We start from the raw sequence: 18,193 nt of genomic DNA, 5'->3' as shown, positions 1-18,193 counted from the left end.
TATGGTAAGTCAGCAGCTCACTCTCTGACTGACATGTCTCTATGGTAAGTCAGCAGCTCACTCTCTGACTGACATGTCTCTATGGTAAATCAGCAGCACACTCTCTGACTGGCATGTCTCTATGGTAAATCAGCAGCGCACTCTCTGACTGACATGTCTCTATGGTAAATTAGCAGCGCACTCTCTGACTGACATGTCTCTATCTTAACAGGCTAACAGAGATGGTGTTATCAGCCAAGCTCCAGACCAGAAGGAAGACCGGGCTGTTAGCCTTCAAAATGCATCTGCGGTGTATGACCTGCTGAGTATCACAATGGCCAGGAGAGGGCAGTATGCCATGCTGTCTGAGGTACTGTGCTGTATTACTGATAAGGATGGACTGGCCATACATTTGTGTAGCACTTACTAACTACTAAGTGCAGGACAATCTGATGTGACATTTTCTCTTAGTTATGCTATAGCCTTTAGTCAGTATATATGTACTATCGCTGTAACATCCAACTGTTAATGTTTTTCTTCTTTTTCTGATATACTTTAAATTATTATTCCACGAACGCAAATGTTTTCTGTTTTTAATTGTATCCGATAAAGGAGAACGTATGTGCTAAGTGTAATATAATGTGCTGGATTCAGGGTAAGGGCCACAAAATGAGCAATGTGCACCTGGGCAAAACCATGCTGCACTGTCGGTAGGAGAGATGTGCAGAGAGAGATAAAGTTGTGAATGGGCGTGTCCTAGCTACCTTCTACATTTCAGTGTAAAGCATAGCTTTTACTACATTTGGGCTACAGTATGTGCCAATTGGCCAGTATTTACCCTTCATGCCAAAACAAATAAATTAATTTGCACCCGTTGGAGGATTCCGGGAGTTAGTAAGGGGCTTATGATACAGATATAGGGGGGGTGTATTCAATCCGTGCCGATTTTTAGACTGTTGGAAAAATGGGCACGGTCGGAAACGTGGATCGGCGAATCACTTGCCAAGCCGTGCGTTTTAGTTGAAAATGCAGCCATTTTAGCCAATTTTTTAAAACGTTTTCAGCAATGTAGGTTCGACTTTAAACCACAATGAATACCCTTCAGGTTAGTAAATCTGCTGGTTCACTTCTATATATACATAATTACTAGTAAGCGATTGTGCGTGCATCGCTGCGCATATACCTAATAGTGCACGTTACCGCTCCCAGCCATGCATTACTCTCCTCTGCTTCCACCCAGGTCTGTTACCCATCTGCTCCCCAGCGGGTACGGGTCATGGGGACGACAGTTATAAGGTCTAACACTATTGGATAAAAGTGCCAGATTAACAATGGCTGGAGCTGCAGCTCTAGGCCTCGACATGGTCAAAAAGTCGACATGGAAAATATTGATATGTAAAAGGTCGACAGGAGTTGTTCACGTTTTTTTGTGGTGTCTGTGTTGACATAGGTCGAGGTGAAAACTGTATAGAACACTATAAGTGTACGCGTCCCCTCGCAATGGCACACTGTTATGGTATGTTGACCAAAAGCGGTTGTCTTATTGTCTGCCGACACATCCTCCTCCCCAGGCACACTGCATATCATTCATGAGAGTAAAGGAATATTGCGATTCCTGTCATTTCATGTGATCCAGTTACCTCAGGGTTGCCGACCCTCCCGGAATTTCCGGGAGTCTCCCGAAAATCGGGTCCCCCTCCCGGCCCCCCGGAAGGGTGGGCAACCCTCCCGGATTCAGGGGGGAACCCCGCTGACCCCCGGATCGCGGCATTAAAATGCCGCAATCCTTGAGTCTCAGAGGAGGGGGCGGAGCTAAAATTGAGTCATTTTAGCCCCGCCCCCTCCACGGAGATCCGTGAATCAGCTGCTTTAACAGCATGGGGCGGGGCTTAGTGATGTCACTCGCAAGCCCCGCCCCCCTGAGTGGCTGCTGAATCTCTCCTCTCCGGGCTTCTCCCGGAGAGGAGAATCTTAAAGTTGGAAACCCTGAGTTACCTACACATGCTTACATACAGCAATACACATAAGGGTGGTTATTCTGGTTGATAGGTGCAGGCATATAAAAGTGACTCTCAACTCACTTACGTAGGCGTGCATGCTGGGAAGTAAATGGGCGGGCAGCTAACATCCGGTGATGTCATCTGCCTGCCCCCCGTGTCATGGCCTCATTAGCACGAGAACGCCAATCGTTCTCATGGGAAAGCCGATGAAATACTGGATATTGCTAATGGAGCCGTACGCCGCCCCCTTGCCCCTCCCCGCTGTCCTGGCTGCGCATGTGCAGTACAAAAACATCAATCCCCGTGCGAACACAGCCCTGCGCTCGTCCCGATGTGTAGTGACCTGTATATGATGTGGCAAAGTGACAGTATGGGGTATTAGTGTATATGGTGGTCTCAGTATTTAGGTTTGTAGCCCACATCACCGAGGACCACAGATTTCTGCACATCCGACGCTGACATGATGATTAGAATAACAGCGAACTGCGGTTATCATCCATTGCGCTCATTTCCATCATGGTGACTGATGTGCAGCGAGGCTGGCGTGTAAGCCGCATGTACCAGACCTTATATAGGCTTCATAGACAGCAGACCAGTCAGCATTAGGCAGCATTGTGAGACAAACACAGTAAAGAAATAAACCTCAGTCAGTGAATCCCTTATTGTATATGATACCAGCTCCATGGTAATAAACTGTACTGCCCTAAATGGATACAAAACAAAACAGCCATTGTTGTCGGGCACTGAGCACACACTGTTATCTTTCCTTATAAAGGCCCGTACACATCGGGTGACCTTGAGCTGAAAGCCGCTTAGTTTTCTCGTCTGAGCTGCTTTCAGTGTGTATGGGGCAGCGGTGAGCTGTGATCCGCGCTCCTGCATCATCGCTGGCCCGGCCGCTCATCTGCTGGTGTTACCTGTCGCCATTTGTAAATCTAGCTCATGGTCTTACATCTAACACAAGGCATCTTTAGATAAAAGTTCCTCTAAGTATATTCGCCCATGTCGAATAATAACTTATCAGACTAGCGAGTATTAAGACCCATCATCATATTTAATAATAATGGCTTCCCTGTAATATATATTAATACTAGAACAGGGTTCTAGTATTGCAGCAAGGCCCATAGTCACACTGTTCTGCAATAAATAAAAATACTTTGTTCCGAAGTTTATGTACAGACCAAGGCCCTCATCCACGCTTCTCTGATCTCTTCTGCACCGGCACCCCTGCGTGGGTGGGGATTGTTAGGTCGACAGTGTCTACATCGACAGGCAGTAGGTTGACCACTGTTGGTCGACAGGCAATAGGTCTGCAGGATGCAGGAGGGTAGATTAGTGTTAGGTATTGGGGTGTGGGTTAGAGTTAGGCTGCAGGAGGGTAGGTTAGTGTTAGGTACTAGGGTGTGGGTTAGGGATAGGATGCAGGAGGGTAGGTTAGTGTTAGGTATTAGGGTGGGGGTTATGGTTATGCTGCAGGAAGTTAGTTTAGTGTAAGGTTCTAGGGTGTGGGTTAGGGTTATGCTGCAGGAAGGTAGTTTAGTGTAAGGTTCTAGGGTGTGGGTTAGGGATAGGCTGCAGGAGGGTAGATTAGTGTTAGGTACTTGGGTGTGGGTTAGGGATAGGCTGCAGGAGGGTAGGTTAGTGTTAGGTACTAGGGTATGGTTAGAGATAGGCTGCATGAGGGTAGGTTAGTGTTAGGTACTAGGGTGTGGGTTAAGGATAGGATTCAGGAGGGTAGGTTAGTGTTAGGTACTAAGATTTGGATTAGGGTTAGGCTGCAGGAGGGTAGGTTAGTGTTAGGTACTAGGGTTTGGCTTAGGGTTATGCTGCAGGAAGGTAGTTTAGTGTAAGGTTCTAGGGTGTGGGGTAGGGATAGGATGCAGGAGGGTAGGTTAGTGTTAGGTACTAGAGTGTGGGTTAGGGTTAGGCTGCAGGAGGGTAGGTTAGTGTTAGGTACTAGGGTGTGGTTTAGGGATAGGATGCAGGAGGGTAGGTTTGTGTTAGGTATTAGGGTGTGGGTTAGGGATAGGCTGCATGAGGGTAGATTAGTGTTAGGTACTAGGGTGTAGGTTAGGGATAGGATGCAGGAGGGTAAGTTAGTGTTAGGTACTAGCGTGTGGGTTAGGGATAGGCTGCAGGAGAGTAGGTTAGTGTTAGATACTAGGGTGTGGGTTAGGGATAGGCTTCATGAGGGTAGATTAGTGTTAGGTACTAGAGTGTAGGTTAGGAATAGGATGAAGGATGGTAGGTTAGTGTTAGGTACTAGGGTGTGGGTTAGAGATAGGCTGCAGGAGGGTAGATTAGTGTTAGGTACTAGAGTATGGTTAGAGATAGGCTGCAGGAGGGTCGATTAGTGTTAGGTACTAGGATGTGGGTTAGGTATAGGATGCAGGTGGGTAGGTTAGTGTTAGGTACTAAGATTTGGATTAGGGTTATGCTGCAGAAGGGTAGGTTAGTGTTAGGTACTAGGGTTTGGCTTAGGGTTATGCTGCAGGAAGGTAGTTTAGTGTAAGGTTCTAGGGTGTGGGTTAGGGATAGGCTGCAGGAGGGTAGGTTAGTTTTAGGTACTAGGGTGTGGGATAGGGATAGGATGCAGGAGGGTAGGTTAGTGTTAGGTACTAGGGTGTGGGTTAGGGTTAGGCTGCAGGAGGGTAGGTTAGTGTTAGGTACTAGGGTGTGGGTTAGGGATAGGATGCAGGAGGGTAGGTTTGTGTTAGGTATTAGGGTGTGGGTAAGGGATAGGATGCAGGAGGGTAGGTTAGTGTTAGGTGGGAGGGTATGGGTTAGGGTTAGGCTGCAGGAGGGTAGGTTAGTGTTAGGTACTAGGGTGTGGGTTAGGGTTTGGCTGCAGGAGGGTAGATTAGTGTTAGGTACTAGGGTGTGGGTTAAGGATAGGATGCAGGAGGGTAGGTTAGTGTTAGGTACTAGGGTGTGGCTTAGGGTTAGGCTGCAGGAGGGCAGGTTAGTGTTAGGTACTAGAGTGTTGGTTAGGGATAGGCTGCAGGAGTCTAGAATACTGGTAGGTACTAGGGTGTGGGTTATAGACTATAGGATTGTAGATTAGTGTTAGGTAATAGACTGTGAGTTAGTGACTGGCTGCATGAAGGTAGGTGTTAGGTATCAGGGTGTGCATTATGTATAGGCTCAATGAGGTAGGTTAGTGTTAGGTACTAGGGCATTGATGGCTAACCTTGACACTCTAGCTGTTATTGAACTACACATCCCAGCATGCCTTGCTACAGTTTTACTATTTGGCCATGCTAAAAGTGATGCAGGGCATGCTGAGATGTGTAGTTCAACAACAGCTGGAGTGTCAAGGTTAGCCATCCCTGCACTAGGGTGTGGGTTAGGGATAGGCTGTCTGAGGTAGGTTAAGGTGCGTACACACAGGGGCGATTTTGTGCAAAATCGCAGGAAATATGGTCACTGAGCGACCATATTGCCCGCAATGGGAGTGTGCACCGGCGATATATCGCCGGGTGCGCGCTCCTGTTTTTGCCCCTGTGGTGATCGCTGGTCGCAGGAACATGCTCCTGCGACCAGCTGATTACCACTGCCGGGCTCCCCCCGGCAGTTTCTTTTTCATCAGCGACCATCTCTGGTCGCTGATGTAAAGTAGAAACTGAGCAATATATCTCCCCCGTGTGTACACAGCATTAGTGTTAGGTAATAGGGTGTCTAGGGTGTGGCTTAGGGTTAAGGCTGCAGGAGGGTACATTACTGTTAGGCACTATGGGGCAGATTTATTAAGCTTCGAGAAGAGATAAACTGGAGATAAAGCGGAGAAAAGGTAAAAGGAGATAAAGCACCAGCCAATCAGCTGTGTTTGAAAAAGACAGTTGGGAGTTGATTGGCTGGTGCTTTATCTCCTTTTACCTTTTCTCCGCTTTATCTCCAGTTTATCTCTTCTCCAAGCTTAATAAATCTGCCCCTATGGGAGATATTCAGTTGCAGCAAAGGGTACGAATTGCAGTTGTGTTTAAATGCCGGCAGCCGCATAGTATCTCACACCCCTCGCCTGCTTTGATAAATACCCTGCTGCACTGTATTCTTTCATAGGTCATTTTTCTTTAGCGGTCTTACCCCAGGAGGTATGATGAGCTGCAAGACCTGTAAACCCTTCCCTCCACCTCTCCTCCTGGCCCACAGCCTTCACTTTGTCAGACATCTTAATTCTGACATTCTCCTAAAATTTTTAAAGTTCAATTATACCTCCGGCGTGACCTGCAATATATCATTCTAGTGTGCTGGCTTCTCTATCCAGCAGAACCATTATCTGAGGAACATCAAGGTGTTCTTTTGTGGTTTCCGTGTTCCTGTCGTCTATGACTGCAACTTTCACACAGTCATTTGCTCATCTGCTTGTAATGAGGCTTTCAGAGGCGGATTGACTGCTCCAAACAGATTCTGCATCAATTCTCCCTCTAATAGCTGCATCCACCGGCCACAAAAACCACCAAGGTCGTGACCAGGGCTTACTATAAAATGAAGGAACAATAACAGGCCAGGATGTAAATTTACCTCCTTTAAGCTTCGTCATACCGAGATACACAACAACTGTAACACCAGCTGACAACATCACACAAAAATACACACTTAAGCTGTGGAGAAAAATGTATAGCAAATGGGGGGTATTCAATCCCTTACTAATTTCCTGGCCAGATGAAAACTCGGCAATAATTCGCCTATCACTATTCAATCACGGGCATTTTCGCCCATTTTTGAGTCCATTTTAGCCGATGCCGTTTCATTTTTTTTCCTGGTGATTCGGGATAAAACGGCCGCAAATTTGACATCACACAGCCGCCGCGGCCCACCCCACAAACGGTCCAGACACACCTATGCTGTCCAGACCGCACCCCTGCATCACTGTGCTGACGCCCCCAAAAATGCAGCGTCACCTCCCCGTCGGCCCTTAGACTTTGGTCGCCTTTTCCAGGTTCCAGGTGTGTACCAGCTTAACACAGACTTATGTACACAACACATTATGGGGTGATTCTGATTCTCTCTCTAAGCAGTGAAAATTCGCTTAGCGAGCCATGTAACGCCGCCCGCACGAATACCACCACCCACCGCCACCGCCGTTTCCACCCGCACCCATGCGAGAGGATGTGGAATGAAGATACATCCCCTTGCATGCCGCCTCTGACGGAGAAATCATTCGATGGTCGGTAACCATCGGCTGATTTCTCCTGTCTCGACTGACTTATATTTGCAGCCGCCAGGACGAAGACAGGATGTACGGCTGACACTTAGCGTTCTCATGGGGAAGCCACCATCTGCGAACTGCCCGGTCAGTGAGGCCTTTCACAGTCAGGGTTTGCACATGACCATTGGGGCAGGGGCCAAATTGGGATCACTACGTGTGATCCAGAATCGGGCCCTTTATCCCAAAGTTTGCTTCCCTTCCAAAATGTGACTTATTATCTGATCATGCTCAATAAGCAGGGTTATGGAGACAGTAATCAGATTGGCGGTAAAGTGCCCTTTATCACTGGGCACCCAAACATAAGATGGATAATACGTAAACTATATATCAAACTTATATATGACGCCAAACCCCCCCCCCCCCTTGCTTTTTTTTTTCAGCGGACACGTGCCGACAGGCGGTATTTCATGCCCTACCATCCACTAGTGCGTGGAGGGAGAATATAATAGTGTCCCGAGCGCAGCGAGTCACCGTGCCTGGGGAGTGCAGGGAGCCAGGTGATGGGATGCAGTGCACCAATACGGTGTCCACGTCGACTAAAAAAACTCATGTCAACCTTTTGATTGTCGACCGAGACACTGTCCACCTCATGCTTGTGTCCACCTTACAACCCTGTCCACCTTGAGAATGCTGACCTATTTCCTGTGTCAACCTAAGCTGTTTTGACCTTTAGTGGACGACCTAAAGTATGTTATACTTCTTGTGGTCAACCAATGACCCATAACCCTTTGTTAATTAGGATTACTCTATTAAACAGTCCGCCAATAGAGGTCCAAAAATTTCCACATTTCCAGACTCCTTGAACAACGCGTTTCACCATTTGTCTTTTTTACCTTGTTACCGTAATACGATATACAGCGCCACATGACCCTTCATTGAATGGACCCCAAGTAATGGAGATATAATCATGAAGTCTAGGGCACAGGACAAACCCTACTCTGTCTGACATTGTGGAAAGTTCTGGAGACTTTAGAATATATATTTTTGTAAAACTAATATGTTATGAAAATCTTTATTTAGGGATGTTTTTAATCTATTTTCACAACTTTTTGTAAAAACGTTTTCTTGACTGAACACGCGACTCACCAGTTTTACCTCAGATTCTAATGTCAGGTTCTGGTTGTTATCTTGCAGTGTCTGGAAAGAGCTATGAAATTTGCCTTTGGAGAGTTTCATCTGTGGTATCAGTTGGCTTTATCCATGATGACTTGCGGCAAGGTAACGTTGGCAGAGATCGTATTGGATGGGTACTACATAGACCAGGCTTTAAAAAAAGAAAAATAGAAACATTTTAAAGGGAAATACAAATTAGGATTGTGGGTAAAATGTCATCATATTCCGTTTGTGTAGAGGATTTACCATAATGACTACAGTTATAACTAAGCGTGTCCACCATACATTGCACGGCAAAGGCACAGAATGCATAGATTTCATATTATTATATACAGTATATACTACGGTGACTTCACTGGCAGTCGCAGCCTGCTTTACTGCACCACACATCCAGATGTAGCTTAGCGTACTGTAGGGCATGTGGATAGATATGCTGGGGGGCACCTTACCCAGTGTGTACTCAGAGGCTCCCCCTTCCTCCCACACATCATGTAGGGAGAGGAGACTGGTGCTGCTCAGAGGGAGCAGTCTCCCTGTACCCCAGCATGTGCGAGGTTTCTGCAGCTGTCAGGTAAGAAAGGGCGATACCAGCAGACCCAGGCCCCTCCAACATGTATAGTAATAAGTACCCTCTCCACTTCCTCTTGGCACAACTGGTCACAGTGAGAAGAAAGGAATGGACCTTAGGATGGGGGGGGTCACATGACCTTTTATGGGCAAAAACACATAGGGCTTTGGCTTTGCTTGCCAAAGGCACGTTACGCATAATCCCCAATAAGTGCCGGCTTGTCAGGGCTAACTGGATACTTCAATCTTTCAACGGGCTAATGAAGCATAATAGCAGAGAGGAGTTATCCTGGGCACAAATGTACCGTACAGAAGGGATCTTAGGAGGAGCATTTCTCTCTTCTGTATTGGTTCTGGGGGCTTAAATAAAAAAAAATCCATTTATTCAATAGAAATAGCTGTGATCGCGTAGATAAATACAGCTATGCGGTTTCACATACAAAGCGTACACAATGCAGCTTGATTACAGTCCGGTTTTAGGGTAGGTGATGCAGCAGCAGCAGTTAGAATATTTACCCATCTGAAGCATATATCTGATGAATCGGGCATTCTCCCCATGAAACGCGTTAATGTGCCACTATCTCATTGTTATCATTACATGTATTCTAGTTGTCTCATTGTACTAAAGAAAACCTAAAATGCTCTAAAGTGAAGGGGAACAAACAATAAGCCTGCTAATTGGTGACCAGAGCAAACAAAAAACAAAACAAATAATAAATGGTGTAAAGGAACTTATAGGCAGACTGTATATATTATAAGTTAGGGACGGGGCGACACCTCGCTCACTACCTCAGCAATCTCCTACAGTACCACGTAATATTCCCTGAGAACACCACCAGCATGATTGACAATATTTTTGGAAAGTAAGAACAAAAAGAAAAAATATTCATGGTGGCTTTATCATTTCCCCTTGGTGCTGTATATCCAGCTCCTGTAAGCATACATGACCAGCCTCCCGTCTATACTTTTGCTCTGCAATGCAACAACATGGTCATAAACCAACACTGCTGTTAATTTGTTATATTATGTTTCGATAATGATACTATACTACGGATAATAGTCCACAGTGGCTGCTACACGTGTGTACTGTGCTCCAGCATAGAAATGTAGCTGAGCTGGTACAAATGCTGGCATCTTATCCATTGTAGGTTCTGCCTAATCCACCCTCAGGACCTTATTCAGATCCGATCGCTGCCACCCTGCGTTTACACAGGGGCCGATGGTCACGCGGTGTGCTTTTCTGGGTGCATATGCAAGGTGCGTGCACCCAGGACAGTGGAGAGGGACGTGGGGCTTTGGGCAGCCCCATTAGCATATGGGATTGCCCAGCGTTTCATGGACGTTCCCATGATAACGATGGGTGTTCTCATGCTAATGCCTTGTGACGGACAGACAGGGGGGCGGGAAGCTGGCATTACCGGATGTCAGCTGCCCGCCCACTTCCGCCTGAACGTGCACGCATGTGTGAGGTTGCTCAGAGCAACCTTACATATGCGTGCAAGCACCACATATTTCTATGGTCAGCGAGGGGATGTACGTGGACACCTCTCCTCGCATGTGCCCAAAGGGGAAAGAAAATGTTTGATGGCGTTTCTCCCCTTCGGAAATAAGTCCCCGAGCAGGCATGGGCCTGTGTTCCCAGAGGAATGCTCGGCGTCTTCATGGGGACACCTATAAATGCTGGGCGTTCTTCTGCTCCGGGCCGCTGTCCACCCCTGGGGGGGCCTGCACATGCACAAATACACACATGCTCATTTTCAGACCCCATCCCCCATCATCAGAACAGTCCGATCACTAGGGAATCACCCCTGAGCAATTTCCCCCCTGGTCAGCAATTTTCCATAGTAGGACGCTATGGAAAGCCGTTCACTCCGTCGCTCATCTGAGTGGTGTCCACCGTCGATGATGCAATAGCGCGCATGAACTCATCACTAGCCCCTACACACTGGGGACCTTAAGTTTCTGGATGCCCAAAATTATATTCACAAAAGAAGTGAACATTGCATTATTTCAAAGTATTCCTCAGAGTCTATGCAAAGTTGCGTGCGTTAAAACCACATGGTGAAGCAACAGGACCATTCTGAACCAGTTATGTCTTCTACATGCTGGGCGGAGGTCTCAACTGCACAGTGAAAATAAATCCTACACATCTTGCACTCAAAGAAGTTTCATGGGGGCCAGGTCTGGACTGTATGTATTCTCGGACCAGACAATCCACCAAATTCCTGGACTTGTGTGCAGGTGCTTTGACGTGATGGACAAGGGCACCATGAGTGAGAGTTCTTGGATAGTATCGGAAGATGGCTTTCAGCACTTGCGGCAGGCATATTCTGGCATACTAGTCCACAGTGACAGGGTACTGCTACACGAGTGGTATGGTTGTTACATGACCAGTCTTGGCCAAGCTGCACTCACATCTGAACATCAGTGGTAGCCCACCACCAACTGGGTTCCACTGGACCAACTGTTCTTTGATCTCGGAGTTGAAACTGTAAATCGAATATTCATCACCACCACTGATGATCTCTCAGAGTTTGAACGACCGCAATCAAACCTGACCAACATATTGCGTTGCAAAGTAACCGAGCCCCCTTCTGCTTTTGAGTCAGCAGATGGGGAACACTGCATGCAGAAACCGTTTTCAGTCCTAGCTTTTCATGGAGTATCAAGCAGATAGATCTCAATGAGATGCCTATCTCCTTCTCTAACTGTGCCACGTTCACCCTGGCATCTACCCTAAACTATGCATAACAACAACGTTGTCCTTGGTGATAGTTGACACACGTCAGCCACAGAGCTCCTTGTCTTCCAAGAAGCTCTGCAAACTACACAAGCACAGTGGTTCACAGTCGATCAAGACTCTCCTTCTGTTCCAGACCACTCTTGCAGTTGCTCCATAAAAGTTTAAGAAGGAAGTGATAAAGTTGGCTTCTTTGGTGTGCCTTGCTGCTTATATATGGTGTTTTTTTGCTAGGGCCAAGTGATATAGACATGTTCATCTATCCTGTTGGCCCACCATCCTGGCTTCGTTGTCGCGCCACTAGAAATGTTCCTTTATGGGGCACTAAGGCCTACTATGGTGAAAGCATGCAAAAGCATGTAATTACACTACTTCACAGCTGGGTGGTAATTGCTCCTGTAATGAAAACTACAGTACAGTGCTGCGGATCGACATGTGAAGGGCCATCACCATTTACCAGTCGTCTTTGCTTCCACTTTACTTGTGTACAGTATTTATTGTCTGCCCGTCAGCACCATTTCTGCCCGCCGCCGAATGCCCCCCCGCGCCGCAATCGTGAGTGCGTGCACCCCTACAAACACCCTGTTCGCCGTGGCCTTACGCACCCTGCTTCTGCACACTCGCAATTGCTCCCCTGTGCGAACCAGAATAACCCTCCACTGTATGTACACAATGGTGGTGGGCCACAGCTATTCACCACCCTTATGGAGCCAAGCTCGGCATGCACAAGTACAGTGGAAGCGAAGCATAAATATATACATATTTTAATGTAAAAATAATAATAATAAAACAATTGAATTACAAAATATTAATTGGTCCTGAGCGGGATCCAAACCCTAGACACAGCACATAGCATGCTGTGGCTTTAACCGCTAAACCATTAGCTACTGAACCTGTGGCCTGTCAGCTCATTCACACCTGATGCAAGTGAGCTCACTTTGCAATCGGCTTTGCGAGTGTCTTCTCCGCAAAAAAAGAAGTACATTTTTTTAACCCTTTTCAGATAAGGCAGGTTAGCGTTCAATGCAGCTTGGGAACATATGTTTTGTACCGTACAGTAGCGTATAGTAACAGCAGAAATTAAACCATGGTTGAATGAGTGATAGATCCTAGTGCATTTAAATGATTGTGCAGCCTTGCATCAATGTACTGTATCAACGCCATACAGCGATCAGCATGCACAGCAGAAGAATTGCCATTCCTAGTTTTCCTCTGGTAGAAAGGGAAATAAATCACTTTCATTTCTGAAGTTACATCACAGCTGAGAGCGATATGTGAAGTTTGTATTTCCTCGTGGCTGAAATCCGATTCAACACTGAAACTGAGCTGTACCTCAAAATACCGGGGCTGCTATTTCATGTCTCTGTGCCAGTCGCTGCCCTATTGCTCTTCCATTAACATGACACAATGAATCATTTTATGTCACTTCACCCACTGCGGGGTTCCAGCAGCTCCCCACAAACAAGATCCGCAGGGATCCCAAACACCAGTGTCCTCATACATTGAGATATCCCGGAGTCAGGATCGCTGGGGTCGTCACATCAGATCTGACTACCTGTCCTCCTGCAGCAGATGTAGGCACAGATAGTGGAACCCGACCATAGCCAGTATCTGTTCCTGATCTGCATGGACTTTGCCCTTTAAAAAAATGTCTCTCCGGACCTTTATTGGCCAAATGCGCAGTACTGTCTGTCCTTCGGGTATGGGTCGTTGGGTTGGCCACTGAAGGTCGACATGGCTGAGGTCGACACGTGAAAAAAGTCGAAAGGGTTGGAAGGTCGACACAAGCGTTAGTTCGTCGACGGGAAGGTGGACAGTCGAAAGGTCGACATGAGTTTTTCAAGGTTTTGTCCTGAATGTTGACATAGTCAAAGTGTACCATGTCCCCGCGCAGGGATCGGTGCCCTCGCCATGCTTCAGCGCACACCATGTTATTCTCCCACCATGCTGTAGTGGATGGTAGGGTATGATATACCGCCTGTCGGCACATGTCAGCTCAAAAAAACATGAAAAACTCATGTCAACCTTCCCATTGTCGACCTAATGTTTGTGTCAACCTTACAACCATGTTGAATTTAGCCATGTCAACCTTCAGAGGTCGACCCAATGTATGTATAACCAAATAGGGTCGACCTACAGATGTAGCCTGTGTCATCATTGCAGGGGCTGCCAGCGGCTAGCTACCGCCAGGGGCGTGTACGCACGAGACGCTTGTGCCCCGTGTCAACGGAGCCAGCCGCCGGTCCCCGCCACCTCCCCCACCATCGGTCCCCCTCGCCGCCCCGACCCCCCCTGAACTGGGCAGCGCCTCCCTGAAGCGGAGATGGGCAGGGAGATGCTGCCCAGCTGCCGTGATACTGGGACGTGCATGTGAGAAGCACTCGAGTCCCAGTCCCTATCGCCGGCGCACACCAGAGAAGGTGATCTGGCGGGCGCCGACGATGAATGACAGGCGCTCCATCTGTAGTATCCCGTGTCCTGGGCAGCATGGATGGTGTAATGGTTAGCATTACTGGGCCTAACTGTGTGGAGTTTGTATATTCTCCCCGTGCTTTCGTGGGTTTCCTCCGGGTACTCCGCTTTCCTCCCACTTTCCAAAAATATACTGGTAGGTTAATTGGCTCCCAACAAAATTAACCAAATAATCAATGTATGTGTGTGCGTGTACATGTGGTAGGGAATATAGAGTGTAAGCTCCACTGGGGCAGGGACTGACTGATACAGCGCTGCGGAATATGTGTGCGCTATATAAGAAACTGGTAATAATAATAACAATAATAATGTGTACAGTGGATGAACACAGCGGCATAGTGGTTAGTATGATACACATGCGTACATATAATATACTGTATATATACACATACACTAACACGCATTGGCTGATTACCTGTAGCTGATATGACATAACCCACTTTGCCTCCTCAGCTCATAGATTAGTCTGGGAGCTGGTGAAATGATTTGGGAAATTGATCTGTGCTGGAAATAGTCGCACCCATGTAAGGATACGAGGGGATTCCTCCTGCTCCACAATTCCCTGTGTGCAGCATTTCACATGCACTCCCAGGGGATTCTTGTCGTAGTCTCTGCAATGCGTCACCCTGCTTTTGGAAGTGGCACAGTGTGATGGAATATCTGCCAATGAAGACATCAGGACAGGGGTCCTTCAGAGGATGCAATCAATCAGTCATAATAAAACTCAGTGGGTGTAGAGACAGGAGAATTTAAACCTTGCCCTTTGTGTCTCCATCTACATGCTAACCCTGCATCCAGAGAGAGGAGCAGCTTTCTGTCCCCTGCTGGTACCATCATTTCAATTGCTGCGATACAGGATCTTGTAATTAGAGAAAAAAACTTTATGGGCCTTGCAGGCTTGTGTCGCGGACAGGAGCAGAAGACGTATTAGCGGCAGATGCACCGATAAGTGAGGGTGTCACTGGTGACAGATGCACGTGGACACACCTACTGTAGGCATTATTGTAATGCTTTTGTCCCGGGCGTGATTTCAGGATTGTTTTCCTGCCCGCTCAGCACAGCTGTAGTAAACTTCCACCGCAGCTATGAGATATACTGCTCAATTATTTGACCGCATTCCCAATATTCTTCTGTTCTCTGCCAGAATTTCCTGGGAAGCTCTGTCCTGGCACCCCGGCTTTAATAAAAGGACGCAGTAGTTTTCATTACAGCATTGTGAATTGGGGCGTTACAAATACACCCCATAGATTCTGTTAGAGAGTTTATATAACCAGCAGTATAACACAGCTGGTGGTTTTATCCATTGCTCTTGTTACATTTAATTGCTAAAAAAAATATCCTTATATATGTAAGGACAACGGACGGACGGGGACTGATGGTCGCGCTGTGCGCATTTGCATACACATGTGCATACGCACCCAGGACAGCAGACGGGGGGGGCGGAGAGGGCTGTGGGGTGCCGGGCAGCCTCATTAGCATATGGGAACACCTAGCATTTCATGAGCGTTCCCACCCACTTGCCCACCCACACCCCCCCCCCCAACCTATGTAAGGTTGCTCAGGGTAACCTTACATATGCGTGCACCTTCCACATCTTTTATAGTTAGCAGGGGGTGCCAAAAATCTTGGCAGTGGCTGGGGCTCTGCCTATTGGGGGGGGGGGGGGGGGGGGTGGCATGGGAAAAGAGCTCCACAACCTCTCTAGTGCCACTTTATGCTCTGCCTACTAGTGAAGAAACATCAACATGTACAGCACTTGCCATTCTCCTGATGAAGAGGCTGCTGTATGTAATGCAGGGTTGCCGACTTTTGAAGGCGGGGCTTGAGGATGGGAAATAACCCGTTTTGCCTATCTCCGTGGAGGGGGCGTGGCTATAATGACACGTTTGTGACACGTTAGCCCCGCCCCCTCAGCGGAGATCGGCAGATAGGGTTATTTAAACGCTAAGGGCAGGATGGAGGTAGCGGCAATCAGGGGGCTAAGCGGGGGTGCCCAGGATTCCGGGACGATTGCCCACCTTTCCAGGGGGGGCCGGGAGGGGGACCTGATTTTCGGGACTCTCCCGGCCATTCCGGGAGGGTAGGCAACCCTGATGTAATGTGTGCTTAGTTAATCTTAGAAACAAGAAAACATTATTCCCAGTAAAGCCAGAGCAGCACCGAGATGCAAACATATTTTCCGGTCATTAACCCCTTCCCGACATTTGACGTACATTTACGTCATGGCCGGGATGTACTTCCCGACACATGGCGTAAATGTACGTCATGGCTTTAAACTGTCACCGCGTCTATAGACGCGGTGACAGTTTAAACATGTCTGCTGTCCCTGACAGCAGACATGTCCCTGCATGCCCAGGGGGGGCTGCGATGCCGCCCCCCCGTCGGCGATCGCTGTGATTGGCTGTTCAGTGTGAACAGCCAATTACAGCGTTTTCTGTGTCACCGGCGAATAACGTTCGCCGGTGACACAGGGATCGGTGGTGATTGGTGCTGTAAAGTACAGCACCAATCACCACAGGGTGTAAGGGTGACACTGGTGTCACCCCACCTCACCCAACCCGCCCCCAAAGGCCGTGATTGGTTCGTCGGACCGACGAACCAATCACAGCCATGGAGGGTGATTTAAACTAACGGTGACTGCACTGCAGACGCCATTCCGGTCTGGAATTGCGTGCAGTGCGGTCACCGTGCCTATCTGCTGCGATATACTGACCTGATCCTTGCAAAATACTTACCTGATCACTGCTTGTAGCGTTCCTGGATCTTGTGACTTCCTGTGTTGTGCTGTGCTGTGTTGTGCTGCTGTGCTGCTGCAGTGTGTTCGAGTTATAGATAGAGAGAGATAGAGAGATAGAGAGAGATAGAGAGGGCTAGTGACAGAGAGTGCTATATTTTGTGCTGCTGCAGTGTGATAGAGTTATAGATAGAGAGAGATAGAGAGAGATAGAGATAGTGACAGATTGTGCTATATATTTTTATATATATACAGCTGTACTGCGTGTGCAACTGACTGCTGCCCCCCCCCCCTTTTGTGCTGATCAGTATAAATTAACTGATCAGCAACTTTTTGGGGGCGCAGGTTTTTTTTTTATATATATATATACCTGTCAGTGCTGCTGCTGCAGTGTCATAGAGTGATAGATAGTGAGAGATAGAGAGATAGAGAGAGATAGTGATAGAAAGTGCTATATTTTGTGTCTGCTGCCCCCCTTTTGTGCACCCCCAGCAACTTTTTGGGGGTGCAGGGGTTATTTTTTATATATATAACTGTCAGTGCTGCTGCTGCAGTGTCATAGAGTGATAGATAGAGAGAGATAGAGAGAGATAGAGAGAGATAGTGACAGAGAGTGCTATATTTTGTGTCTGCTGCCCCCCTTTTGTGCACCCCCAGCAACTTTTTGGGGGTGCAGGGGTTATTTTTTATATATATAACTGTCAGTGCTGCTGCTGCAGTGTCATAGAGTGAGAGATAGTGAGAGATAGTGAGAGATAGTGAGAGATAGAGAGAGAGAGAGTGACAGAGAGTGATGGAGAGTGCTATATTTTGTGTCTGCTGCCCCCCCCCCTTTTGTGCTGATCACTATATCTGAGGTGATCAGCAACTTTTTGGGGGTGCAGAGGTTTTTTTTTTATATATACCTGCCAGTTGCACTGTCAGTTGCACCAAAGGTTGTGCACCTGCTGCCCCTCACTGGTAATCAGTGTCGCATCACTGATCACCTTTTTTTTTTTTTTTTGAGGGTGCTGTGGGGTCTTTTTTTAATTTTTTTTGATCAAATTTTTTTGATCAAATTCCTGTTGCCTTTGAGCGCTGTTCAGTGACGGACATTACTGACCAACATCTGTGCTCAATTTTTGGCGCAGGACCTTTTTTTTTTTTCTGCACTACATACACACTACACACTACATACTACATTGAAATAAAGTTTGTACCCCCCCTACACTATACACGTGTTGAAACATTTCACTACCAGAAACACAAAAATAAAAATGTCATCCCAAATGTCATCCCAAATGTCATCCCAAATGTCATCCCAGTCATCCAGAAGAATGTATTCAGCGGAGGAGGCATATGCCATGCTTGCCTCTGACTCTGACACAGCCAGTGAGGCA

General features: G+C 47.4%; 1 protein-coding gene across 5 annotated transcripts in view; it reads left to right on the top strand.

Moving 5' to 3' along the window:
* The window catches only part of TTC7A (tetratricopeptide repeat domain 7A), a 368,146-nt gene that overhangs the window by 115,546 nt on the left and 234,407 nt on the right, over positions 1-18,193 (top strand). For all 5 annotated transcript variants that reach the window (XM_083175293.1, XM_083175295.1, XM_083175292.1 and 2 more), the window contains exons 9-10: positions 212-349; positions 8,323-8,406. In XM_083175293.1, the coding sequence (XP_083031419.1) occupies positions 212-349; positions 8,323-8,406 (222 nt within the window). The remainder of the gene's footprint in view (positions 1-211; positions 350-8,322; positions 8,407-18,193) is intronic.

Source organism: Crinia signifera, chromosome 3 (assembly GCF_055691185.1).
Source record: "Crinia signifera chromosome 3, ASM5569118v1, whole genome shotgun sequence".
NCBI lineage: Eukaryota > Metazoa > Chordata > Amphibia > Anura > Myobatrachidae > Crinia > Crinia signifera.
Note: the sequence above shows the minus strand (reverse complement) of the source record. Positions and strands in the feature narration are given on the sequence as shown.